This window comes from Lepisosteus platostomus, chromosome 14 (genome assembly GCF_059453375.1).
Source record: "Lepisosteus platostomus isolate fLepPlt1 chromosome 14, fLepPlt1.hap1, whole genome shotgun sequence".
NCBI lineage: Eukaryota > Metazoa > Chordata > Actinopteri > Semionotiformes > Lepisosteidae > Lepisosteus > Lepisosteus platostomus.
In genome coordinates, this window is record NC_142624.1 from 1704179 (window position 1) to 1729475 (window position 25297).

The 25297-nt window shown below is 56.3% G+C and overlaps 3 protein-coding genes across 8 annotated transcripts; 1 reads left to right on the forward strand and 2 right to left on the reverse strand.

Annotated features, from left to right (window-relative positions):
• Positions 1-97: 97 nt before the first annotated feature.
• Positions 98-10823, reverse strand: LOC148648624 (galectin-2-like). 5 transcript variants are annotated; one of them, XM_088607172.1, is made up of 6 exons: positions 10704-10804; positions 9743-9820; positions 4087-4142; positions 2270-2349; positions 1103-1274; positions 98-269 (listed from the first exon to the last, which is right to left on the reverse strand). In XM_088607172.1, the coding sequence occupies exons 3-6, from the start codon at positions 4090-4092 to the stop codon at positions 123-125; spliced, it is 405 nt and encodes a 134-aa protein (XP_088463298.1). In that variant the 5' UTR covers positions 4093-4142; positions 9743-9820; positions 10704-10804; the 3' UTR covers positions 98-122. The 5 variants fall into 5 exon arrangements, with proteins under 5 accessions (XP_088463298.1, XP_088463296.1, XP_088463295.1 ...); XM_088607170.1 differs by lacking the exon at positions 9743-9820 and having other exon boundaries at positions 10704-10823; XM_088607169.1 differs by lacking the exon at positions 10704-10804 and having other exon boundaries at positions 9743-9878.
• On the forward strand, positions 6266-17321 carry pick1 (protein interacting with prkca 1). The gene is made up of 13 exons (XM_088607032.1): positions 6266-6449; positions 7360-7432; positions 8661-8772; positions 9785-9913; positions 11351-11417; positions 11777-11866; positions 12304-12357; positions 12500-12562; positions 12810-12943; positions 13273-13365; positions 14010-14060; positions 15491-15635; positions 16158-17321. The coding sequence occupies exons 2-13, from the start codon at positions 7392-7394 to the stop codon at positions 16427-16429; spliced, it is 1251 nt and encodes a 416-aa protein (XP_088463158.1). The 5' UTR covers positions 6266-6449; positions 7360-7391; the 3' UTR covers positions 16430-17321.
• A 757-nt stretch (positions 17322-18078) lies between these two features.
• Positions 18079-24586, reverse strand: slc16a8 (solute carrier family 16 member 8). 2 transcript variants are annotated; one of them, XM_088607010.1, is made up of 6 exons: positions 24261-24586; positions 23309-23552; positions 21547-21770; positions 20614-20757; positions 19068-19898; positions 18079-18472 (listed from the first exon to the last, which is right to left on the reverse strand). In XM_088607010.1, exons 3-6 carry the CDS (start codon positions 21764-21766, stop codon positions 18147-18149), a joined length of 1521 nt encoding a protein of 506 aa, XP_088463136.1. In that variant the 5' UTR covers positions 21767-21770; positions 23309-23552; positions 24261-24586; the 3' UTR covers positions 18079-18146. The 2 variants fall into 2 exon arrangements, with proteins under 2 accessions (XP_088463136.1, XP_088463135.1); XM_088607009.1 differs by lacking the exon at positions 23309-23552.
• Between the last annotated feature and the right edge of the window lie 711 nt (positions 24587-25297).

Consider the following 25297-nt stretch of genomic DNA (forward strand, 5'->3'; position numbering starts at 1 on the left):
ACCCACCCCAACACACAGACACTGGAGAGACCCACCCCACTCCACACCCACACACAGACCCCACTCCACCCCAACACACAGACACCAGGGGCCTGACTCTCAGCAGCAGTTTATTGAGCAGCTCAGCTGAACTTGAAGGAGGTGACCTTGAAGTGACCTCTGACCCTGATGTAGGTCAGCGTGTCCAGTCCCAGGTGGTCAGGGAAAAACAGCTCCCGACCGTCCGGCAGCTCCACCTCGAACCCCTGCCCCGTCACCTTCACGGTCAGCTGTGGCAGAGGGCGACAGAGAGCGAGGGTTAGGAATGGTGCGTCACTTCAGCTGGTATCGACAGGGACAGAGGCATTCAGACAGCTACGTCAAGCAATAGTGCAGAAGGCCAGTTCAATCACTGACTGTCAGGACCACACCCTGGCACAGTGAATTTCCATCTGGGTGTAGATTTGAGCTGCCCTAATTCAAGAACAATAGAACTTGTCATCTTTTATTCTCACATTTACTATGACTATACATTTACTTTATATATTTTTATGTTCTTTTTCACCACACAACTGTTAAATGGATTGTGTGTTAAATGTATTTAAGATCAGATCACTTTATAGGCCCTATTCAATTTCTTGCATTAGGAATTTGTGTTTTCCCAGACCCCAGCTTGCTCTCCATGAGACACACAGACAGGGAGAGAAGCTGGGGGTCAGAGCGCAGGGTCAGCCATTTATACAGCACCCCTGGAGCAGTTGGGGTTGAGGGCCTTGCTCAGGGGCCCAATGGAGTAGGATTTCTCTGCCAGCCGCAGGATTTGAACAGGCAACCTTCCAGCCCCAGGCACAGATCCTGAGCCACAGAGCCACTCAATCGTCCCTCTTGTCATGCCTTCACCTGCCTGCAAATCAAATATCCCATCAGGGACAGTGAAGCAAGAGAGAGGGGTCAGTGGCCATGGCTGGGGACTGGCGGGGAGACTGGGGGGTGAGGGCAGACCCCGTCACTCCCGGGAGTGTCTCTCAGGGAGAGTGATGGCGAGAGCGAGGGGTGCTGGGAGAGGAGACTGGGCCGCGAGGCAGACTGCCTGACGGGCCGGGGGGGGGCCGCACTCTCTCACCTTGACCTCCGCCCCCTTCTGAAAGGGGAAAGTCCGGTCCCTCTGCTCCGAGCCCCAGCTGCCCTCGCGCTTCGAGTTGCACACGATGACCTCGCCGTCCGCGCCGTCATGGAAACGGGGGTTAAAGTGCAGGGCCAGGTCCTCTGGACCACGCCCCAGGTCAATCTGGAACCTGGAGGAGGAGAGGTGGTGATGGGCTTGTATCTGTCACTCACATGGAGCTGGGAATCACTCCTGCACATCAGGATCTTCTCCTGTCCACTCTCTGACTTAATGTAGGACTACTAGACTGTAGTCACTGTACAGTGAGACTGAAGTGTGACATTACTGGACTGGACTACAGTGACTGTACAGTGTGTCTACAGTGTGAGATCACTGGACTGGACTCCAGTGACTGTACAGTGAGACTGCAGTGTGAGATCACTGGACTGGACTCCAGTGACTGTACAGTGAGACTGCAGTGTGAGATCACTGGACTGGACTCCAGTGACTGTACAGTGAGACTGCAGTGTGAGATCACTGGACTGGACTCCAGTGACTGTACAGTGTGATTGCAGTGTGAGATCACTGGACTGAACACCAGTGACTGTACAGTGAGACTGCAGTGTGAGATCACTGGACTGGACTCCAGTGACTGTACAGTGTGATTGCAGTGTGAGATCACTGGACTGGACTCCAGTGACTGTACAGTGTGTCTACAGTGTGAGATCACTGGACTGGACACCAGTGGCAGTACAGTGAGACTGCAGTGTGAGATCACTGGACTGGACTCCAGTGACTGTACAGTGAGACTGCAGTGTGAGATCACTGGACTGGACTCCAGTGACTGTACAGTGAGACTGCAGTGTGAGATCACTGGACTGGACTCCAGTGACTGTACAGTGTGATTGCAGTGTGAGATCACTGGACTGGACTCCAGTGACTGTACAGTGTGTTTACAGTGTGAGATCACTGGACTGGACACCAGTGGCAGTACAGTGAGACTGCAGTGTGAGATCACTTGACAGTGTGTTATTACTGTAAGATCACTGACCTAAGGGCACTGTATCGTGTTTAATTCAAGTGAAGATCCCTAGAGCTATTGTTATAGCCAGCAGGAAAGTCTGTAATGTTTTTATGGAGAACAGAACTCTAGACAGTTAATAATAATCTATAACACCTGCTCACCTCTCTGCATCCTCCAGTATCTTCCCCTTGATCTTCAGCTTGTCCCCAGGCCTCAGCTCCATGTTCTTCACCTCAAACTCCTGCCGGGGGTTCAGACACACAGTTACCAATCAAATTAAACAATTAAAAGCATTTCTAATAAAAAATAACAGCCAGCAAATTCTGGAGAGACATCAAGAACTCCTGTGTGCGGGGCTGTCAGAAGCAGTGCCCCTGAAGTCGGGTATTTCTGACATTCGGGACTGATGGGAAAAAAACAAAAAAGTTCAATAAAAGGCTTAAATACAAGCCAGCAGATCAACTGGGTTGGCTCTGTGGCTGAGGATCTGTGCTGGGTGCTGGAAGGTTGCCGGTTCGAATCCTGTGGCCAGCAGAGGAATCCTACTCCGTTTGGCCCCTGAGCAAGGCCCTTCACCCCAGCTGCTCCAGGGGTGCTGTACAACAGCTGACCCTGTGCTCTGACCCCCAGCTTCTCTCCCTGTCTGTGTGTCTCATGGAGAGCAAGCTGGGGTCTGTGAAAAGACACATTCCTAATGCAAGAAATTGTACAGGGCCAATAAAGGGATCTGATCTCTCTTAACTGAGTCATCAAGCACCACTGGGGGACCAGAGCTCAGCTGGAATGACAACCAGTAGAGGCAGGGTGACCTCCAGTGGCTCAGAAGCTGTCCTGCGCAGTTCCTGCTCTTTTCCCTAATGCCGGAGGCCCTGTTTTGAGAAGCACTGCTGTGCTGCGTCATGCTGGAAAAGACCCTTTTCTAGGAGACACAGACACAGGCCTGTGCTCCTCAGGCTTCAGAAAGGGTCCTGCCAGTTCCACACAGCCTGTGTCTCTTCACCAACACTACAGCTGGGCGTGCAAGGCCATATCATGGGCGATTTCTTGAACTTGAACTTTATTGCCATATGTAACCGGTACTGGTACAATGGAATTCTTTCTTACAGAAAGTCTCTCGATTGTAAAACAAGTGTAAAAAACAAAACAAAGTGCAAACAGTGCATCAAGACAATGTACAAACAAACAGTAGACAATGTGCAAGTAAACATGTAGACAGTTTGAATGTAAACAATACAGACGTGTAAACAATGACTTGAGATGTGCAATAGATAAGAAATCATAAAGAGGTAGATGGTGATGGTGTAGGTGTGGTTCGAGGGGGATGGCTAAATATGTTTGCCAGTCTCACTGCTTGTGGATAGAAGTTATTGAAGAATCTAGTGGTAAGTGTCCGTATGCTCTTATATCTCTTGCCTGAGGGCAGTGGGGTGAAGAGCTCATGCCCGGGGTGGTGACTGTCCTCTGTGATGGCCAGAATTCTACCACGGCAGCGGTCCTCATAAAGCTGTTTAATCTCGGTGAGACCGCAGCCGATGATCTTCTGGGCCATATTGATCATTCTCTGCAGTGCCTTTCTTTCTCGCGAAGAGGTGTTGCCATACCACACGGTGATCCCGTTGGCGAGGACGCTCTCGATGGTGCAGCGGTAGAAGTTCACCAACACATGTATTGGCATCCCCCATCGCTTGAGGCACCTCAAGAAATAAAGGCGCTGCTGAGCCTTCTTCATGATAGAGTCAGTGTTCACAGTCCAGGTTAGATCTTTAGAGATGTGAACTCCCAAAAACCTAAAGCTGGTGACTGTTTCCACTTCCGTTCCATCAATACTGAGTGGGGTGTGAGTGTATGGCCTGTGTCTCCGAAAGTCTGAGAATTTCCCTCACGGGATCAATAAAGGATCTATCTATCACAATGGGAGACCGCCAAGTACACCGAGCCGGCTGTAATGTGCACGTAGAGGATTGGTATAGGCGCTTACCGACATGCTGTGGTCTCGGATCCAGAGTCAAGAAGGGCCGTTTGTGCTGATGTCCTCTGTGGGAGAGAGAGGAATGAAGACTGTTGCACTTCTTCAAGCAGGAGAGCGATCTGCAGAGGTGCTCTCTCTCTCTCTCTCAGTGTATCTCCTGAACCTCTTCCCTGCCTCTCCCCCAGTCATTTATTAACAGACCTCAGCAATTACAGGACAAGGGTCACTGAGCCTCTGGGTGTGTAGTTCCTGCTCTGCTGTCCCTCAGCACAGAGCAGTGACTCTCAGACTCACGGTCTCAAGCTGGCGATGGACAGGGAGACTGGGAGCACTGGGAAACGCCCATCAACGGGCAAACCAACAGATGAACTGGGCATTGACAGACTGTCACACTGTCAGACTGACTGACTGACACTCCCCTAGACTGACACACTGACTGATTAACACACTGTCAGACTGACTGACACACTGACTAACACACTGAGTATCTGATACACTGTCAGACAACCACTCTGACTGACTAACACACTGTCACACTGCCAGACTGACTGACACACCTCCAGACTGACTCACTGACTGACTAACACGCTGTCACATTGCCAGACGGTTTGACTTTCTTCATTCACACAGGGTACAGGCGCCTGCGTGTGACTTTTCACAGCAGCCTCCCGTAAGGCAGAGGTCGATATGAGCCAAAGAGCCAGAGAGCGATAGAGAGAGAGAGTGGGTGTGATTGAAAAATCAATTCACACCCCCCCAGCAACTTCAGACAATGCCTGTGAATCAGGCTGTGCCAGGCTGTGCCAGGCTGTACCAGCTGACTGCTGACTCACCCATCACCATCTTCTGCTGACCAGACAGCCCTGCCCCCACGCCCAGCCCAGCGCTGGTGGTTAGTAATGACAGATCAGGGCAGGTTGGCCCACAGTGCCCAGTGTGCAGCATGTGTCTCCGTGTGTGAGTCTGGCTGGCTTTTACAGTACTTGGCAAAGCCATAGCTTTACGTTTTCCTCTGTTTTCATTCATCCCGGATCTGAAGGGTGAGTTTGCACACCAGAGGCTTGTGAGCTCGTCCTCGCGCAATCCGTTTGAAGTTTGGGAACGACCGGAAAACCCTTCCCTGTCACCAGCTGCCCCGGGATCAGGATACCGGGAGGCAACCCTAAACCAGACCAGTGTCCAATACACGCTGAAAAACTTTTCATCGACAAGTCATCCCTCATCTATCATCGATCGGTGTAACCAGGCGCCAGGACATTTCGAACGATGCCCTTGTCCGCGCGCAGATGAGCGGGTTACCGCAGCAGCAGAGCAGGAGCAGGTGGGGAAAGCAGGTCTAACAGCCCTCCATGGCGCTGAGAGATTCAGACGTCCCGCCTGATTCTCCACACAGCTCGGGAACACTGACGCCTGCTGTCCCTTGCTGTGCGCAGCCCAGCTGTCTTCCTCATCGGTGCTCCAGGCGCCACAGTCACAGTTAAGCCTTTCTCTTGGGAATTCCTCTCGAGGATAGATGTTGTTAGGTATTTTAAAATGATTGTCTTGAGTTTTTGGCGGGCTGGGAAGAAAACTGCACGCGATCTTGCCCTGACGAGAGACTCATCATCTCTATCATCAGAATGTCCTTGCCCTCTGATGAAGGGGAAAGTTCTCTCAGTCGTGCTTTTTCCAGATGTGTTTATATTATCACATTTCCTACCCCAGATGTTAGAATTCCCCTTCTTGACCTCTGCTAAGATTGGAAGTGTTCACCAGAACCAGACATGCAACTGGATTGGAGTCTGTGATTTCTTCAGATTGACACCTGTCAAACTCACCTTTAGCTTCTTGTAGATGCAGAACCTACCAGATACCCCTCTTCCACCTAGAACGTAACGCTCACAAAGTGGACAATGTTCTAGCTTTACTCATTTGATGTTGTTTTTTATTGTTGTTTTTCAGTGTCTATATGTAGGAACAGGTGAAGATTTATTTCGGCTGTGGAGCCTACTTCAAGTGCGCGTGTGTCTAGATTAATTGGCCGTAATTGCTGTATTTTCATTTCTGTAGTAATACATTTTAAAAACACTCCGGGTGTAATACCACCTTGCAACAGCAGAGGTCACCCTTTGGAGGCTAGACGACTGTGGGGGGGGAGAGAGAGTGGAATTGTGGGATGCTGGAGGGAGCAGGCGGAGGATGTGGGTTTTTCCGGTGTTGGTCCGGAAGTGACGCGTTTAAACAAACAGAGCCCAACCTGTGTCGGTAGATGCAGGTGGACGGAGGAAGAAGGGATTGACGTGTCGATGAATCAGGAGAGGGGGATAACCTGTGTGGAAAATTGGGACGAATAAACACACTCGTTTGCCTCGGGCGCGCCTGAAACCTAAAAGGTAAGAGAATTCCAGTATTATCGCCGATGTTAATTCTGTGGGTAATTATTTATGTATATGCGTCTGCATACACATCGCCTGGCTAGATACACTCGTCCGGTGGTCGAACTGCAAATGATGCGATTGCATCAAAAAAACTATACATCTCTCCCTCCAAGCGGTTGACGGTAAGGGTGTGATAGGCACAGTGAAACGATGTCAGCTGTCAGGACGCTGCACTGTCCGTAATCGATCAGGGGACACCGCACTGTCGATAAGCGATCAGGTGGGCCGGCGCGGTCAGACCCGCTGGGTGTTCCTGTCGCTCGCATCTCATTTGTGTCCAGGCAACAGTGCGAATGGATCATCCCGTTGTCACAGCAGCTCCCGAGGATCTGCACGGATCTGTCGACACCCGGCTCCAGCGCCGCTCCTGACAGGTGTCGCGTTACAGCGCGGAGGCGCTAGGGGGCGCCCTGTTCCGCGCTGAGCCGGGTTTGAACGCCTGCGTGTTGGGGTACAGCACGCTTCCTTACTCCTGTGCATCAAACACTGGGACCCAGGGGCTTCCAGCCAGCGGCGTCTCTAGGCGATCTGTGCAAACCAGCCTCTGACACACATGCCGTTATTCAAATAATTCAGGATGGTTGCAACAGAACATGAAAAGGCCCCCTTGCGCAGTTAATGGATCCCAAGACCTCATCCAGTTCATCACCTCTTGAAATAAATCAGGATTATGACTTCAACAGCATAGATGGGAAGCTTGTTCCACGCTCCCACCACTCTTTGTGTAAAGAAGCTCCTCCTGTTCTCGGTTATTTTGAATGCTCCTCCAGACAGTTTCCTCTTGTGCCCCCTGCTCGTTGTACCTGAGGGAGTGTGAGTAAAGGTCTTGTCCGGTTTTTGTCTCCCCTGCCTCTCTCTCCACCAGGGCGCGCTTTCCCGGGACTGAGCAGGCCTGGGATGTTCACAGACATGGAGTACGAACTGGAGGAGGACAAGCTGTGAGTGACTCGGGTGCTGGGGGGTGTGTGGGGTGAGAGAACACTGGAGGGGAACCCCAGTCGACAAAAAAGACACACGAGTCTGGTGTTTCTGTACTGCTGTCTGTGTCAGGACCTCTCAGCTTCTGGGAGACTCTGGTCAGGACCTCTCGCGGGTCCTGGGAGACTCTGGTCCCGGTTCTGGTGACTGTCCTGTCCCCTGCTCAGATGAACAGGGTGGAAGGAGACCTGAAACAGTTGCATTTGGCACTTTCTGGTTTGAAACAGGACGTTGCCGTTTGGTTGAAATGTAGGCTGAAGCTGCCTCACGAGCCCCTCAGCACACCTGTCTCTCAGGTGTTACAGTGCCAGACAGAACCTGAGGCCTGGGTGAAGCTCTATTTCCTAGGTTGTTAGCTCATTTGCAAGTTATTGATCCAAAGATCTTGTCCGTCTGTTTCCCCTGAGAAACAAGGATATGTAACAAGGCTTCGGCAGCCTGACTGGGCAGCTTGTCCGGATCACGGCTGGCGGGGATCGGTTCCGTCAGCCCCTCAGTGCAGGACGATGCTTCTCACCCAGGAACACGTGTGCTCACTCTCCCGGACCCATTCCGGAGCAGGAATGTCTCCTCCTGTCTGGAATCTGCTCCTGGCATGTAGGCACACCGGCGAACAGAGCTGCGCTCGTCATTCCAGCGCTCCGGAGGAGGCATGACGTGTTACCAGTTTTGCCTTAAATTTGCATATACTCGATTCCAGCAAAAAGTCATCTGGAAGTTCTGCTAAACAATGGAGGACATTTTATTGTAGTACAAAAAATCTGCTCATTCTCATTACTTTTTTTACTTTCTAGTACTATAAATGCATATTTTGTCATTGCCCTGGTCTCCATTTGCTGTTAGTGAGTTTGAAATAATTTCCTTAATTTGAGACACTGCTTATTTTGCTGATATGTAACCCCTAGAAATCTCCCTGCAGGAGGACATGAACCAAAAGAACTGTAGAAACTCTTGTGAGATATCATTCTCGTTATCTAGGCACGGCTTCATTGCAGATGGTCACGTGTTTTGCTGTGGCTGCGTTAATATTTCGAGAAAAATAAACAGCGCTGTTCAACACATTCTGCCTCCTTGGCTCAGACTGGGCCCCAGGCTGCTGCTCACTGGCCCTGATGCTGGGAAGCAGGCCTACAGCAGCCTCCCTGACAGCTCTGAAGGGGGGGTCGTCAATATCTGTTGTTCCCACAGGGGGATCCCCACCGTCCCGGGCACAGTCACCCTGAAGAAGGACTCTCAGAACCTGATTGGGATCAGCATTGGAGGGGGAGCCCAGTACTGCCCCTGTCTGTACATAGTGCAGGTACCCCACACTCTACAGCACTGTGTGTACACAGTGCAGGTACCCCACACTCTACAGTACTGCCCCTGTCTGTACGCAGTGCAGGTACCCCACACTCTACAGTACTGTGTGTACACAGTGCAGGTACCCCACTCTCTACAGTACCGTCTGTACACTGTGCAGGTACCCCACACTCTACAGTACTGTGTGTACACAGTGCAGGTACCCCACACTCTACAGTACTGCCCCTGTCTGTACGCAGTGCAGGTACCCCACACTCTACAGTACTGTGTGTACACAGTGCAGGTACCCCACACTCTACAGCACTGTGTGTACACAGTGCAGGTACCCCACACTCTACAGTACTGCCCCTGTCTGTACGCAGTGCAGGTACCCCACACTCTACAGTACTGTGTGTAAACAGTGCAGGTACCCCACTCTCTACAGTACCGTCTGTACACTGTGCAGGTACCCCACACTCTACAGTACTGCCCCTATCTGTACACTGTGCAGGTACCCCACACTCTACAGTACTGCCCCTGTCTGTACACTGTGCAGGTACCCCACACTCTACAGTACTGCCCCTATCTGTACACTGTGCAGGTACCCCACACTCTACAGTACTGCCCCTGTCTGTACGCAGTGCAGGTACCCCACACTCTACAGTACTGCCCCTATCTGTACGCAGTGCAGGTACCCCACACTCTCCAGTACTGCCCCTGTCTGTACGCAGTGCAGGTACCCCACACTCTCCAGTACTGCCCCTGTCTGTACGCAGTGCAGGTACCCCACACTCTACAGTACTGCCCCTGTCTGTACGCAGTGCAGGTACCCCACACACAAGCCAAGGTATCAGCTTCAACAGCATGGCTGGCTAGCTTGTTCCAGGCACCCTCCACCCTTTGTGTAAAGACGTGCATCCTCTGTTAATTAGAGGGTCTCACCCAGCTGTGTCGTGAGGGGCCGGGCACCGCCGCTGTGGCTCTGTTACCTGTCATCCAGCCTGTCACGGCTCTGCCCCTCGCCCCCTCAGGTGTTCGACAACACGCCGGCGGCGCTGGACGGCACGCTGGCGGCGGGAGACGAGATCACCGGGGTCAACGGCAAGCCGGTGAAGGGCAAGACCAAGGTGGAGGTGGCCAAGATGATCCAGGCTGTCAAGGTACTGGCCAGGGTCAAGGGTCATGGTCAGGATACCAATCGGGGTCAAGGGTCAAGGTCAGGATCAAGGTGGGGGGCCATGGTACCAATCAGAGTCAAGCTTCTGGTCAGGGTCAAGGGTCAATGACAGGGGTCAGAGGTCAGGAGGAAGGGTCTTGGCAGGCAGGGTGAGAGACCGAGGGGAAGAGGAGGGAGGAGGAAGGGGGGTGGGAAGGAAGGAGAAATGGGAGATGGGAGAGTCCGGGAGGGATTCTGGGAGCAGATACCTTTGACCATCACCCGCGCCAACATTTCCTCTGGATTACAAGAACAAAGAGACACACAGAGTGAGGGAGGGGGGAGAGAGACACAGTGAGGTGGGGAGAGAAAGATTGAAAGATTGAGGTAGAGGAACAGTGAGGGAGGGGAGAGACACAGTGAGGGAGGGGGGAGGAGAAGAGGAGAGCAGACGTGCCCAGAAACAGGCAGCAGTGACCCCCATGTCTGTGCTCAGTGTCTGTGCCCCGCCAGTGTGCAGGAGCAGATCACTGGATTAGAGCTGCTGACCACTGAGAACCAGCAGCCCAGCCCTCTGCTCCTCGCCCTACAGAGAGAGCTCACTGCCACAGCTACATCAGGAATTCACCTGATTCGCTACAAAATATCAGAACAACCCTGTAACTTGGAGTTCGAAAATAAAAACTAGTTCATATTCACACAGAACGTCAGCTGCATTCATTTTTCCATTAGCGTGTGCTCTGAGCTGACCTGTTAATAATCACCACTGAGGGAAATAAAAGACATGAACTTACCGGGCTCCTGCCTGTGGTCTTCAGACACTTCAGTTGTGCGGATGAAGAGTCCTGCTCTCTCTGCGGGGGTCCAGACAGACTAACACCCTGTCTCTGGGCTTTTCCAAAGCCAGCTGCCCTCTCTACCGTAACGCACCGCGTCCTGGGATGGGTACTAGAAAACAGAAGACACAGTGGCACTGCGTGAGAACGGACGAGGCCCCTCTACTCTGATAATTACGGTAGTAGCCAGGCACTGAGGATTATGCCCCATTGATACAGTACAGTGTCTGCTGACACTGTGATCTGGCTCTGTGGTATGAAAGGGACATCAGGGGCGCCCGTGCTGCCTGTATTAAAGGATTAGCTCGTACTGCAGGTTCTCAGCCGTGTTGGAGTCTGAGCTGGGACCTGGGAAGATGCTGATTCACGTACTGGCTGGGGCACAGCTGTATCCCCTGGAGCAGTGTGCTTCACTCAGGCGGCCCTGCTGTGCAAAGACAAAGGGCTCTGTGGGGCAGCGCTGGGACACGATAAGTGGTGCTGGAGAGATTTTCCCACTTCCCAGAAAACAGTCAGAGGGAAAAAGAAGTTAATTTCATGCGCATGGGAGCGAAACACGCAGAGTCCTCATCGCCCCTCTCTCCCCTCTCCCCTCCCCCCCGCAGGGTGAAGTCAACATCCACTACAACAAGCTGCAGGCCGACCCCAAGCAAGGCAAATCGCTGGACATAGGTACAGTGCTCAGGCCTGTGCTGCTCTGTCGCCAGCAGGCTTCTATTGTTGTGTTCAGACCCGCGCCGTGTTCAGGCCCCCGCCAGGCTGTGCTGTGTTCAGGCCCGCTCTGTGTTGAGGCCTGTGCTGTGCTGTGTTAAGGCCCGCTCTGTGTTGAGGCCCACGCTGTGCTGTGTTGAGGCCCACGCTGTGCTGTGTTGAGGCCCACGCTGTGCTGTGTTGAGGCCCGCGCCGTGTTGAGGCCCGCGCCGTGTTGAGGCCCGCGCCGTGTTGAGGCCCGCGCCGCGCTGTGTTGAGGCCCGCTCTGTGTTGAGGCCCGCGCCGCGCTGTGTTGAGGCCCGCGCTGTGCTGTGTTGCAGTGCTGAAGAAGGTGAAGCACCGGCTGGTGGAGAACATGAGCTCGGGGACGGCCGACGCCCTGGGGCTGAGCAGAGCCATCCTGTGCAACGGTGAGACACTCCGGGGCTGCGGCCCGACTGCGGTCCCTCTGTCCCTTCCAGCCCTGACCTCTGACCCCTGCACACTGCTGTCTGCCCCGTTCACGCTTCTCTTCCTCCTTTTCTGTTCCCTTCACTCCCTGTCCCTCCATCCCACTCCATGCCTGACTGCTGGTCTCTACTCCCTGCTCAACACCAGGACCTGTGCCTGCTACACTCCTACCTGTTCGAACCTGTTGCCAACGCCTCACTCCGTGCATACTCCTGCCCTCGGTCCAGACGCCCTGTCCACTCCTTCTCCACCAGCTGTCAGCTCTCATTTATTCTCTTTGTCTTCTGCTCCCGGGTCTCTGTCTGCGGGAGACAGCAGAGTGAATTTTGTTTGGACGGGGTTCTTGACGGTGATAGGGAGATGGAGTGACAGAGTGACTGCTTTTCTGTGATTACAGACGGGCTGGTGAAGAGACTGGAGGAGCTGGAGAAAACAGCCGAGCTTTACAAAGGTAAGAGAGCAGCAGAGTCTCAGTGCTGTGCCTGTCTCTCTCTGTGCTGACCTGGATGGCAGTGCTCAACTCTGTGACTGATTCTGACCCGGGCCGCGGTGTGCTCAGCCCTGTGACCATCTCTCTCTGTCCGTGTCCCCAGGGCTGATGGAGCACACCAAGAGGCTGCTCAGGGCTTTCTTCGAGCTGTCCCAGACACACCGAGGTACGTTGTCCACCTGCCCACTCGACCCTGCCTGACCTCAACCCGCCCAGCCCTCTCGCTGACTCTGCTGTCCCAAGTCCCAGACCCACACCTGGGGAACCACCGCGCCCCGTTTCTTGCCCCGAACTGTCGCGCTCGCTTAAAGCTGAAAGGAGGTCCAGTCCGGTTCTCCCCAGGGCCCGGTTCTCCCCAGGGCCTGGACCGGACGCGCCTGCCCTCTCACCCTGCCTCTCCCCCCCCCCCCCAGCGTTCGGGGACGTGTTCTCGGTGATCGGGGTGCGGGAGCCCCAGGCGGCGGCCAGCGAGGCCTTCGTGAAGTTCGCCGAGGCGCACCGCAACATCGAGAAGTTCGGCATCAAGCTGCTGAAGACCATCAAGCCGGTGAGGGTCAAGCCGCGGGTTCGAGACCCAGCTGCTCTCTCGGCGCTCGGCGGGGGTGGGGGGTGGGAGTTAAGAGATGAAGGAAGAGTACAGGCGGGGGCCTCCACAGAGCAGTTTCTTACGGAGAGGGGAGAGGGCCGGGCAGCCCCCTGTTGCTCTGAGCGATCAGCTCACCCGGCCACGGGTTCGACACGCACGGGGGGCGAGGGGGCGTGGAGCGCTCCGGCTATTTAAGGAATGTCGGGAAAGCCCGGAGCGAGCCGGAGTGAAACGGGTCGACTGGGCGGAGCCGTCCTCACCCCTCCCCCTCTCTCTCCGGCCCCCCGCAGATGCTGCACGACCTGAACACCTACCTGCACAAGGCCATCCCCGACACCAAGCTGACCATCCGCAAGTACCTGGACGTCAAGTTCGAGTACCTGGTGAGCTGGTTCTCTTAGTGACCCGGCGCTATGTGTGACCATTATGGTAGCGGAACAGGTCGAATTCATTATGTCTGTCTTTCTTACCGTGATTTCTGACTGCTGCACGGTTTCTTAATGAGCTGCATTACGTAATATTACAGTATCCAGAATATGATCGCAGAACCGCATGAAGGAACAGGTGAAAGTTTATTCCACGCTGAAAAGAAGGGAGACAGAATGTTTCAGGTGTGGAGCCCCCTTCGGGTGTGTAACATATGTTTTGGCAGTAACAGAGCTGAAGGAGGCTCCACACCCGAAACATTGTCAACCTGTCGATAAACACGCGCTGAGACAGCTCCGCACTCGAACTTCGTCGTCATGTCATGTATAACAGATCCTTAAAAGACTGTCACCAGCACTGGGGATGGAGGGTCGGTGACAGCGCACATTACAGTTCACCACAGTGTAAAGACTGCACTGATAGACAGGCACACACACACCTTCCAGGACAGAGTGCTTCAACGCACGCACGCACGCACGCACGCACGCACGCACACCCTGCGCTCGTGTGCGGTCAGACCCACACACTGCACAGGCTCAGCAGATCCCCACAGACGGACGGACGCAGGCCAGAGTCTGATCGAGCCCTTTGTCTGTTTCAGTCCTACTGCCTGAAGGTGAAGGAGATGGACGATGAGGAATACAGCTGCATCGTGAGTGTTACTGCCCTGCTGCGGCTGTGCCTGGCCCTGCTGCTGAGACCCGTCAGCCTGGTCCTGTCCGGTCCAGCCCGGACTGTCTCAGACTGCCCTGTCAGAGTCAATAACTAATCCAGCTCACAGTAAAGTCAGTCCAGTCCAGCTCGGACTGTCTCGGACTGCCCTGTCAGAGTCAATAACTAATCCAGCTCACAGTAAAGTCAGTCCAGTCCAGCCCGGACTGTCTCAGACTGCCCTGTCAGAGTCAATAACTAATCCAGCTCACAGTAAAGTCTGTCCAGTCCAGCCCGGACTGTCTCGGACTGCCCTGTCAGAGTCAATAATTAATCCAGCTCACAGTAAAGTCAGTCCAGTCCAGCCCGGACTGTCTCGGACTGCCCTGTCAGAGTCAATAACTAATCCAGCTCACAGTAAAGTCTGTCCAGTCCAGCCCGGACTGTCTCAGACTGCCCTGTCAGAGTCAATAACTAATCCAGCTCACAGTAAAGTCACTCTAGTCCAGCCTGGACTGTCACAGACTGCCCTGTCAGAGTCAATAACTAATCCAGCTCACAGTAAAGTCTGTCCAGTCCAGCCTGGACTGTCTCGGACTGCCCTGTCAGAGTCAATAACTAATCCAGCTCACAGTAAAGTCAGTCCAGTCCAGCCCGGACTGTCTCAGACTGCCCTGTCAGAGTCAATAACTAATCCAGCTCACAGTAAAGTCACTCTAGTCCAGCCTGGACTGTCTCAGACTGCCCTGTCAGAGTCAATAACTAATCCAGCTCACAGTAAAGTCACTCTAGTCCAGCCTGGACTGTCTCAGACTGCCCTGTCAGAGTCAATAACTAATCCAGCTCACAGTAAAGTCAGTCCAGTCCAGCCCGGACTGTCTCGGACTGCCCTGTCAGAGTCAATAACTAATCCAGCTCACAGTAAAGTCAGTCCAGTCCAGCCCGGACTGTCTCGGACTGCCCTGTCAGAGTCAATAACTAATCCAGCTCACAGTAAAGTCAGTCCAGTCCAGCTCGGACTGTCTCGGACTGCCCTGTCAGAGTCAATTACTAATCCAGCTCACAGTAAAGTCAGTCCAGTCCAGCCCGGACTGTCTCAGGCTGCCCTGTCAGAGTCAATAACTAATCCAGCTCACAGTAAAGTCAGTCCGGTCCAGCCCGGACTGTCTCGGACTGCCCTGTCAGAGTCAATAACTAATCCAGCTCACAGTAAAGTCAGTCCAGTCCAGCCCGCACTGTCTCGGACTGCCCTGTCAGAGTCAATAACTAATCCAGCTCACAGTAAAGTCAGTCCAGTCCAGCCCATACTGTCTCAGACTGCCCTGTCAGAGTCAATAACTAATCCAGCTCACAGTAAAGTCAGTCCAGTCCAGCCCGCACTGTCTCGGACTGCCCTGTCAGCGTTAACCGTGACTCTGCCTCTGACCTCAGGCGCTGGGGGAGCCCCTGTACCGCGTCAGCACAGGCAACTACGAGTACCGGCTCATCCTGCGCTGCCGCCAGGAGGCCCGCGCACGCTTCGCCAAGATGAGGAAGGACGTGCTGGAGAAGATCGAGCTGCTGGACCAGAAGCACGGTCCGTCTGTCCGTCTGTCCGTCTGTCCGTCCGCCTGTCCTTCTGTCTGTCAGAACAGTAGCTCGGTATTGCAGTGAGTCTACAGTGTATCCCTCCGAGAACAGGACAGGAGCTCGGTGTCTCACTGACTCTGTCTGTCGGGACAGGAGCTCGGTGTCTCACTGACTCTGTCTGTCGGGACAGGAGCTCAGTGTCTCACTGACTCTGTCTGTCGGGACAGGAGCTCAGTGTCTCACTGACTCTGTGAGGACAGTTAGTACCGCAGTGACTCTGTCTGTCGGGACAGGAGCTCAGTGTCGCAGTGACTGTGTGAGGACAGTGAGTGCCGCAGTGACTGTGTGAGGACAGTGAGTGCCGCAGTGACTCTGTGAGGACAGTGAGTGCCGCAGTGACTCTGTGAGGACAGTGAGTGCCGCAGTGACTCTGTGAGGACAGTGAGTGCCGCAGTGACTCTGTCAGTAAGTCCTGTGCTCACCCCTGAGAGCCCCGTGCTGCAGTAACCCTGCGCCCCTGTGTCTGCAGTCCAGGACATCGTGTTCCAGCTGCAGCGCTTCGTCTCCGGGATGTCCCGCTACTACGACGAGTGCTACGCCGTGCTGAAGGAGGCCGACGTCTTCCCCATCGAGGTGGACCTGTCCCGCACCATGATCAACTACGGGGGCCAGAGAGACCCCTACGCCGAGGAGGAGGAGGAGGAGGAGGAAGGGGGCGGCGAGGAGGAGGGAGGCCGAGCGGGCCACGGCGTCTCCGGGCAGGCGGAGAACGGCGCCGAGAAGCTGATCGACGACGAGTGAGGGCGTCCGTGAATCCGCGGGCCCTGGGGGGGGGGGATTCCCACCACTTCCCAGTCTTAGCGCCGGGAACAGGAGCTCCTCTTGCAAAGCAGCCTGGGCCGGTCCGGGTTTTACCTGCTGCAGGGCTCTGGTTCTGAAGCCGGATCCCACCCGGTTTTCGGAAGCGTTCCCAAATTTCCACATTCCCAGGCAGATGCCCGGTCGGCGTGGAGATGGACCGGAGTACGTTTTGCTTTTGCATTTCATCAGTAGAATTGGCCGGAGAGCCTGCAGCAGGTGAGAACCGAGCTGGATCGGCCCGCTCTGCAGCGGGGATCTGTATCCGAGCCCCCGCTGGTCCCGCGAGGCCGAGGGCCGATCGCTGTCGGCGTAGGGCAGCCCCTCCGCTGGGGGGAGGACTGAGCAGAGAGCCTGCTGGGAAACTCTGTCGAACCTCCGTCCAGGTCGACGTGTCCACCGGGCGAGCCCCCCCGTCCCCCGCCCCCCACCCCCCGCTCACACTCCCGATCTCGGTTTCTGTTTCGGCCTCGCCATCTCGCTTCCACTCCTCTGCCGACCTGGAGCCTGATTGGACGGAGGGCTCGACCTCTGACCTCCTCTCCCGTCCGGCCTGGCCACACCGGTGGCGATGGGCACCGCGAGCCGCAGGGAGGTGAGGTCAGACGCTCCCGGACACGAGCCTGAGCCCAGGGACCCCCCGCCGTTACCAGACCCTAATCGTCAATCGGTCGATCGATCTGTGTGGTGCCTCTGTGTGACACGCGTCCCTCTTCTCTATTTATTTATGAACTCGTGGACGCTACGGGGATGCCTTCTGTAAATGCTTTGTAAAGAGAACTGGAAATGATGACATTTGAGGTTAATAAACTTCACTGCTGGCAGCCTGTCTGCACTCCAGTCCCTCTGCTTCGGTTCTGTCCGGGACGGGTTTGCTGGGTCCTGCGGTCCGCACCCCTGTGACGGACCTGTACCCGAGTGCAAGTTGGTGTTTCAGTGCAGCTCCGCCAGTGAGCAGGGGACAGGGGTTAAAACTCATTTCCCCACCCCTGTCGCGGCGTGGAGGGACAGAGCACAAGAGATTCCAGTTTCTGACATTGTCAGTGAGGGAGCCTGAAGTGTACACCGATTTATTTCCACAGAAAAGAGAGTCTATAATCTGAATTATTCATCGTGTCTATAACAGTACAGCACTAACACCCCTCACGCACCCCTACCCAAGGCTTGGTGCTGCAGTAACACAAGAGAACAGAGCTGTACAGCACACCAGCGTATGCAAGTAGAATAGTACTGTACAGCAGGACCGGCTGTAGCTCATGCCTTCACGAGCCTCTGTAAGGTGAACATCTGGAGTACGTCCACCCTGAGAGCAGTCTGCCACCCCTCGCACCCCCACAGTCCACGGCACTGTCCAGTTGTTCCTGACGCGGCGAGGACTGGGGACAGCGCCCGAGACATGAAGATAGAGGAGGAGGTGCCCAGATGGAGGCTTTTGTTTTTAGTTTTAATTCAGGCTTTCTGGGCTCAGTCCAATTATTGAGACAGTGCAGTCGGAGGAGAGAGGTCTAGATGCGATAGGCACTCTATATAGAGCATTTAACAGCAGAGGGAAAATGCAAGACGTTTATAATACCTTTTAAGACGAGACTTGATTTTTTTCACAAGGGCAGTGAGTTTATTGCAAGACGTTACTGGCTAAGTGCAGTATCGGAGAAGAACCTCAGAAGCTCTCTCTCTGCACCGGACACTCCATGTTTAACCCCATCTCCTCCTCCCGCAAGGCCCCTCCCCCCTGGGCCAGGTCCTCCTGACGACTGGGGGGGGCCAGCTCGGAGGAGGAGTGGTTTCGGTGGGCGTTGTTGCCGTCTGCCAATGGGGAGTCCGCTTCCCTGTCTGTCCCCGCCCCCTTGGCCGGGTCCCGGGAGCGCTGGCCCCGCCCCACGCAGCAGTAAGAGGCCACGCTGAGGATGACCGCGGCAGCGATGACTTCGCCGCCGGCCATGTAGAAGATCAGCTCGTAATTGTTGAAGGCGTCGACCAGCCGGCCTGGAAAACACCAGGGGCAGGGTTAGTCCGTTGGCATTGTGTTGACTCGATCTGTACCAGGACATTAAACCTAAAATGCTGCCCCTTACTTTAGTCTTAAGCCTCTTAAGACCTTTAAGTCTCGAACTCCATTGCAGCTCAGAATCTATCCATCCATTTTCTAATCGCTTCTATCAATTCGGGTCATTGGGCACCCGGAGCCTTTCCCAGCAAGCACTGGGTGCGAGGCAGGGCACACGCTGGGCGGGACGCCAGTCCATCACAGGGCACACGCAGAGACACAAACACACACACCCACGCTTTTCCCAGACCAGTTTTCCCAGAAGCCAGTTAACGTACCAGCATGCCTCTGGACTCTGGACGGTGGGAAGAAACTGGAGCACCCGGAAGTGACCGCGGCGAGAACATACAACTGCCACACGGGACCTGCCTTAACCCGGGGCCTCAACGCCGTGAGGCAGCGATGCTGACCACTGAGCTACAGCACCACTTCAGCCCAGGATCCTGCAGTTTAAACCCCCGAGTCCTCGTCCCACCTCTCTCCTCTCCTCCCCTCCCTCCTTCCCCATTCTAGCGCCCGTCCCCGACGCCCCACCTGCGGAGGGGGGCCCGATGAGCACGGCCACGGCCTCGATGAGCAGCACCAGCCCCAGGGCGCTGGGGAAGGCGGAGGAGCCCACGATGCCCATGAGCACCTCGAACTGCAGGGCGCCCACCATGCCGTAGGAGACGCCGAAGAAGACGCAGAAGACCACCAGGCCCCGGTAGTCCGTGGCCCGGGCGGAGCACACGTCCGTCAGCCCGTTGAACAGCAGCGCCAGGCTGAAGAAGTAGGCGACCCTGGGCCGCACCCAGCGGAGCCCGGCGATGACGCCGCAGGTGGGCCGGGCGAAGATGTCGATGAAGCCGATGATGGACAGCAGGAAGGCCGCCTCCCGGTCAGGCACCCCCTGGTCCTTGGCGTAGTTGACCAGCAGGATGGGGGGCACGAACAGCCCCAGCACGGTCACGAACTTGGCCACGGCGTAGACCACGAAGCCCCGGTTGCGGAAGACGCTGAAGTCCAGCAGCTTCCTCCTGCTCTTCCGGTCGCTCCTCTTCCCGGCCCTCCCGCCCTCCGCCCCGCCCTTGGACGGCAGCATCTCCTTCAGCTCCTGGGGGGCCGCCCCCTCCCGCCCCCCGCCACGGCGCCCCAGGGGCCTCATCACGGCCCCGCAGGTGCAGCAGTTCAGCAGCAGCCCCCCCATGATGAGGAAACCCCCCCGCCAGCCGTAGCGGTCCAGCAGCACCTGCCCCAGCGGGGAGAGCGCCGTCAGGAAGACTGGGCTGCCCGCGGCCGCCAGCCCGTTGGCCAGCGGGCGGCGCTTGTCGAAGTAGCTGCCCAGCATGATGAGGGAGGGCTGGAAGTTCAGGGCCAGGCCCAGACCTGCGGGCGGGGGGAGGAGAGGGTAAGGAGGGCAGGCAAGACGGTAAAGGAGAGCCAGAAGCAGAGAGAAGAGAGACAGGAGTAAGTTGCTGCCTGCCGCGGTTTCTTCCCAGACTACAACCCACGAGATCACTCCCGACAGGACCGCTGGACAGCCTGCAGGGCCCATGACAGACCGACTGAAGGCAGGGCGTCCTGCTGTGGAATCCGGCAGGGCTGACCGCCTGCGAGAGAGCGAGTGAAGGCGGGGCGTCCTACCTGTGAGCTGCGTGGCTGACTGTCTGCTAGAGAGCGAGTGAAGGCGGGGCGTCCTACCTGTGAGCTGCGTGGCTGACGCCCTGCGAGAGAGCGAGTGAAGGCGGGGCGTCCTACCTGTGAGCTGCGTGGCTGACCGCCTGCGAGAGAGCGAGTGAAGGCGGGGCGTCCTACCTGTGAGCTGCGTGGCTGACGCCCTGCGAGAGAGCGACTGAAGGCGGGGCGTCCTACCTGTGAGCTGCGTGGCTGACTGTCTGCGAGAGAGCGACTGAAGGTCGGGGCGTCCTACCTGTGAGCTGCGTGGCTGACGCCCTGCGAGAGAGCGACTGAAGGCGGGGCGTCCTACCTGTGAGCTGCGTGGCTGACCGCCTGCGAGAGAGCGACTGAAGGCGGGGCGTCCTACCTGTGAGCTGCGTGGCTGACCGCCTGCGAGAGAGCGAGTGCAGGCGGGGCGTCCTACCTGTGAGCACCCCGGCGGAGAGGTAGAGCTGGATGATGTTGGTGGTGAAGGAGGCGGCCACCATGCCAGCCGACGCCAGGAGACCCCCGAGCAGCATCACGGGGCGGCAGCCGAACCTGTTGACCAGGATGCTGGAGACGGGGCCTGCGGAGAGGAGGGGCGAGGCGAGAGGGGTCAGTCCGCGTCACGGGGGACGGGGATACGAACGCACCGCAGTCTTTGTGTGACAGCCAGTGTCTGAGGTGCCCGGGGAGCCTGTTCCTTATCAGCGAGTGCTTTCCAGCTGTGCAGGCCTCCTGTGAACAGCAGTGTGCAGCCGGATATCCGGTCCTCACTGGGTCCCAGCCTGGTCAATCTCCCTCCAGCCTCTGGGGTCAACGTCTGCCCTTTCTCTATAACTTTTAACTAGAATCAGGCTGAAAATCGTATGTCTTTATGGAACGGGCAATACAGGGTCTCCCTAGGAAACTGAGCTGCTCCTCGGGAGCTGGCACTGTGGCCTTTCTTTCGGAGGGACGCCTCGTGATGACGCCCCGAAACCCAGATCCCCAGGTCTCCCTCCTGTCCTACGTCTTATGTTCCTCACTCTCCAGTTCCCTGCCCCCCCGCGGGGCGGAGAGGGGTTACAGCGCAGTTCAGTGAAAAGAGTTCAGCCTGAACACAGGTTGAGGTGGGTACGATAAGGGGGCCGTCTGCAGAGAACGATCAGGAATGAGCAACAGTGCTCTTTCCTGCTGCTCTCAATCGGTCTCGGAGGGCTGCGACTCTGGTGTAGCCATGAGGGTCGTGTTTACAGGGGAGAGACTCTTGCAGCCAGTATGGTGTGTATTTCAAACCCACGTCCGGACTGCCACATGGAGGGCTCCGGTATTCCCGAGCGGGCCTCTCCCTGCCGCCAGGCCGCTGTGGAGCGCCACGAGCCTCTCTGCTCACCGGTGCCGTACAGCATGGCCAGCATGATGGAGGAGATCCAGGCCGTGTCGCTGTAGCCCACACCGAAGTCCTTCATCAGCTCCTTGAAGTAGACGCTCACCGCCTTGGGGAAGGCGTAGGAGAAGCCCGTGACGACGAAGCAGCTGAGCAGCACCACCCAGCCCCAGCCGCCATCCGGGGGCCCCGCCGCCGCCGCTGCCCTCCGACCCCTCGCGCCCATCGCCCTGCCCCCGGGGGGGAGAGGAAACACCGGTCAGCTTCAGCTGGACCGCCGGACAACCTGCCCCCGGTCGGACCCGCTGGGCTGAGGCTGCCTGCCGCTGCTTCAGACTGGTCGGCATTTGGAGCCCCAGCCCCGAGTGCACACACGGCGAATTAATACAAAACAATCACAACTGTAATACGATTAGCAGGCACATAACATGCTAACAGTAATCTCTGAAAGCCTTTCAACACCAGGAACATGATGTTCCCCCGTTTTCTTGTGTAAGTCAGTGCTGAAAGCTTAAAGGCACAGTAAACATAGTGGTGGGAGGGTGGGACCCTGGCTGTGATCTCCGGGCTGTAGGGGCTCATCCTGGACTGGGACCCTGGCTGTGATCTCCAGGCCGTAGGGGCTCATCCTGGACTGGGACCCTGGCTGTGATCTCCGGGCTGTAGGGGCTCATCCTGGACTGGGACCCTGGCTGTGATCTCCGGGCTGTAGGGGCTCATCCTGGACTGGGACCCCGGCTGTGATCTCTGGGCTGTAGGGGCTCATCCTGGACTGGGACCCTGGCTGTGATCTCCGGGCTGTAGGGGCTCATCCTGGACTGGGACCCTGGCTGTGATCTCCGGGCTGTAGGGGCTCATCCTGGACTGGGACCCTGGCTGTGATCTCCAGGCTGTAGGGGCTCATCCTGGACTGGGACCCTGGCTGTGATCTCCGGGCTGTAGGGGCTCATCCTGGACTGGGACCCCGGCTGTGATCTCTGGGCTGTAGGGGCTCATCCTGGACTGGGACCCTGGCTGTGATCTCCAGGCTGTAGGGGCTCATCCTGGACTGGGACCCTGGCTGTGATCTCCAGGCTGTAGGGGCTCATCCTGGACTGGGACCCTGGCTGTGATCTCTGGGCTGTAGGGGCTCATCCTGGACTGGGACCCTGGCTGGGATTTCCAGAACACTCTGGGGTGGGCACAGGGGATTATTTTGGATGAGAAACTACTCAGGGAGCAAAAGAGGTGTCATGAGACTGGTCCGTACAACGTGATTCCTTAATTTTTCACGCCTAGTTAAACCATTCTTTCCAAATTTCCTATTTTTTCCCCCATCTTAATTAAGATTTGCATCTGAGCAGTTCATTCTGTCCTTCAGCAAGGGCCTCCCTGACTGACCCACTTTGACCAGCTTAAGACCTTCCGAAAATAAAGGCCCTCTTTTCTGGAAATAATCCCTATTTGATCATCTGAGCAGAGAGAGTTGTTAGGGCCGTCAGACGGGGGCCGGGGTGTCACCCCCCCCCCCAGCGAGGGGGCCTGTGAGTCACTCCTCACTCCTCGCACGTGTCAGAAAACCCAGCGTTCAGCCGCTGGGCTCTAAGGGGTGTTGGGCAGGTGAGCCATGCTTGTGAGCCCGGGCGACACGCGGACCAGTCAGAGGTCACGGTCCCGCTCCGGGTCCCTCTCCCAGGCCCAGGTCTCCGCGGGGCAGCTCCGCGAGATCATCTGCCCTTCGCCCTCGCCTAGACACGGGCAAGAGGCGCTGGGCGGCGATTAGCCCTACCAGATGAGAGGCTTTGGGGATTATATCAGGCTCAGAGGTTATTAAAACAGCCTCGTTAGAGCCGGCAGAACGTGCAGCACGCAGCCTCCACGCAGACAGGCCTGGCCGGGAGCCACTGCGCTCGTGGCTCTGGGTACGAGCTCCAGGACGCCCTGCTCCCAGGCACGTGACGCTGCAGAGTGAATCACTCCTTCCCCCTTTAGAGCGACAGGTCTCAGCCCAGTCCTGACAGCGACAGGGATGTCTGAAATAATTCCAAGCTGGATTTTCCTCAAGCTCTGGTTATGGAGAATGACCCTGTCCTCAGACTAGGGCACGGCACCAGCTCTGCAGATCAGAAGACAACTGCGGTTCCGTTTAAGGAACAGGATTTAAACCAGGTGAGGAGGAAGTGATGGACTTTCCTCCCAGTCCACCAGCTGCTGTCCCCTGAGCGTGAGCACTTGACGATCAAGCACTTAGAACAGAACAGGTAAAACCCTCCACTATAAATTCTCCAAAACCGACATCTTTTGGACTTCAACACAGTGCGACACCTTCTCAGCTCGTCCCGAAGGACCGATCGCAAACGAAAGGACGATTCCACACGAAGTACATTAGGGTTGTAGAAACCAAGAAATTCAAGCCCGGAGTGTCTGTTCGTCCAGCCAAGCTTTACTGTATGCATACAAGGAACCACAATAAGCACCTTAATAGTTATAGTACCTATCGTAGCTCAAAGGGGATATGGCCCTACACAGCTTGTATATACCTGTCTCTCTTTGAGGTATCTTCCGCACAGTACTCCCTGACTCAGACAGCACTTAAACCTGTCTTTCTCATCGGGGGTTCAGTGTAAACAGTCACCAGCTCGGGGTCAGTACAGGGGGAGTTCAGCATTGTGAAAGCTGCTTGCAGGCTCCATCAGGGTTAGAAGAGAAAAGACAGTTCACCTGTGGGATCTCTCACTCACCTGCCGGTCTCCCCGACTCCTCCCACGTGCGGCCGCCTGTCCCTGTGTTTCGGTCTCGGTGCAGCCGGACAGAGCTGCGGTCAGGGCCAGGAGCCGCGCTGCCCCCTTTTCAGCCTCCGGCGGCTGGAGCGATAGTCCAGTCAGGGCCGCTGCTCCTCCGCTGTCCTGGGGTCCATGGTGCGAATCCGGAGCCCAGCTTCCAAACACAAGCCAGCCCCTTCCAGAGTCCTCCCGGGGATGAAGGCTGTCCCTGCTCCTCCGGCTCAGCTCTCTGAACAGCTCTCTCCCTGCCCTCCCTCTCCCTCTCCCTCTCTCTCTCCACTTCCCACCTCTCAAGGGGCTAATTTAACCAGGGCCGTGAGACGCAACTCCACCCCTCCTCCCTCCATCTCTCCACCCCGCCTCCCCCTTCCCGAGCCAGGACTCCCAGATCCCAGCTCGGCACCCCAGCCTGGCCTGAAACAGCTGCCCTCGCTCACTCTTCTCCCGGACAGTGTCCAGTGTCCAGTGTCCAGTGTCCAGTGGCCAGTGGCCAGAGCCAGCACAACGCACCCGTCGCCTGCAAACCCCGGCCTCCTCCTGCTCCAGATGAGTTTAACTTGCCACTTGCTTCCCTCGCCCAACAAACAAGGCCACTCGATTTTTCCATTTCCTTTAATTTCGCCACTTTTATTTCCCCCCAAACCCTCTCTGCCAGCAGCAGGACACTGGAGCTACAACCTGCCGGGTGAGGAAAGCAGAGACCCCGACGAGCCCGGTGCTACAGTCTCGTGCCCGAGGGGCATTCTCTGCCAAACCGCTCAGTGTCGTATCGATGGCAGGTTTTTAAAGTCGCGCCGGGCACTGCAGGGAGCTCTCTGAATAAAGAGCAGGCGGAGTTTGTTCCTCTTGCATGAAGATTTAAGTCCCACGCTGACAGGTAAAAAGAGAGAATAAAAAACTCCAGGTTGGTACACTTGACAGGGGCTGGGGTGGAGGTGAGAGCTCTCGGGTGGCACATCCCCAGAGCCCCCCCTGCTGGAGAGCTGGGGAGCTGC

Coding starts and splice junctions, on each gene's coding strand:
- LOC148648624 (XM_088607170.1), bottom strand. Junction 1,275..2,269: donor ATACTGGAGGATGCAGAGAG/GTGAGCAGGTGT, acceptor CTCCTCCTCCAG/GTTCCAGATTGACCTGGGGC. Junction 270..1,102: donor AGAAGGGGGCGGAGGTCAAG/GTGAGAGAGTGC, acceptor CCTCTGCCACAG/CTGACCGTGAAGGTGACGGG.
- pick1 (XM_088607032.1), top strand. CDS start 7,392: ATGTTCACAGACATGGAGTACGAACTGGAGGAGGACAAGCT. Junction 11,867..12,303: donor CAGAGCCATCCTGTGCAACG/GTGAGACACTCC, acceptor CTGTGATTACAG/ACGGGCTGGTGAAGAGACTG. Junction 12,944..13,272: donor TGCTGAAGACCATCAAGCCG/GTGAGGGTCAAG, acceptor GGCCCCCCGCAG/ATGCTGCACGACCTGAACAC.
- slc16a8 (XM_088607009.1), bottom strand. CDS start 21,766: ATGGGCGCGAGGGGTCGGAGGGCAGCGGCGGCGGCGGGGCCCCCGGAT. Junction 19,899..20,613: donor CTCCGCCGGGGTGCTCACAG/GTAGGACGCCCC, acceptor CCCCGCCCGCAG/GTCTGGGCCTGGCCCTGAAC. Junction 18,473..19,067: donor CATCGGGCCCCCCTCCGCAG/GTGGGGCGTCGG, acceptor GGTGTTTTCCAG/GCCGGCTGGTCGACGCCTTC.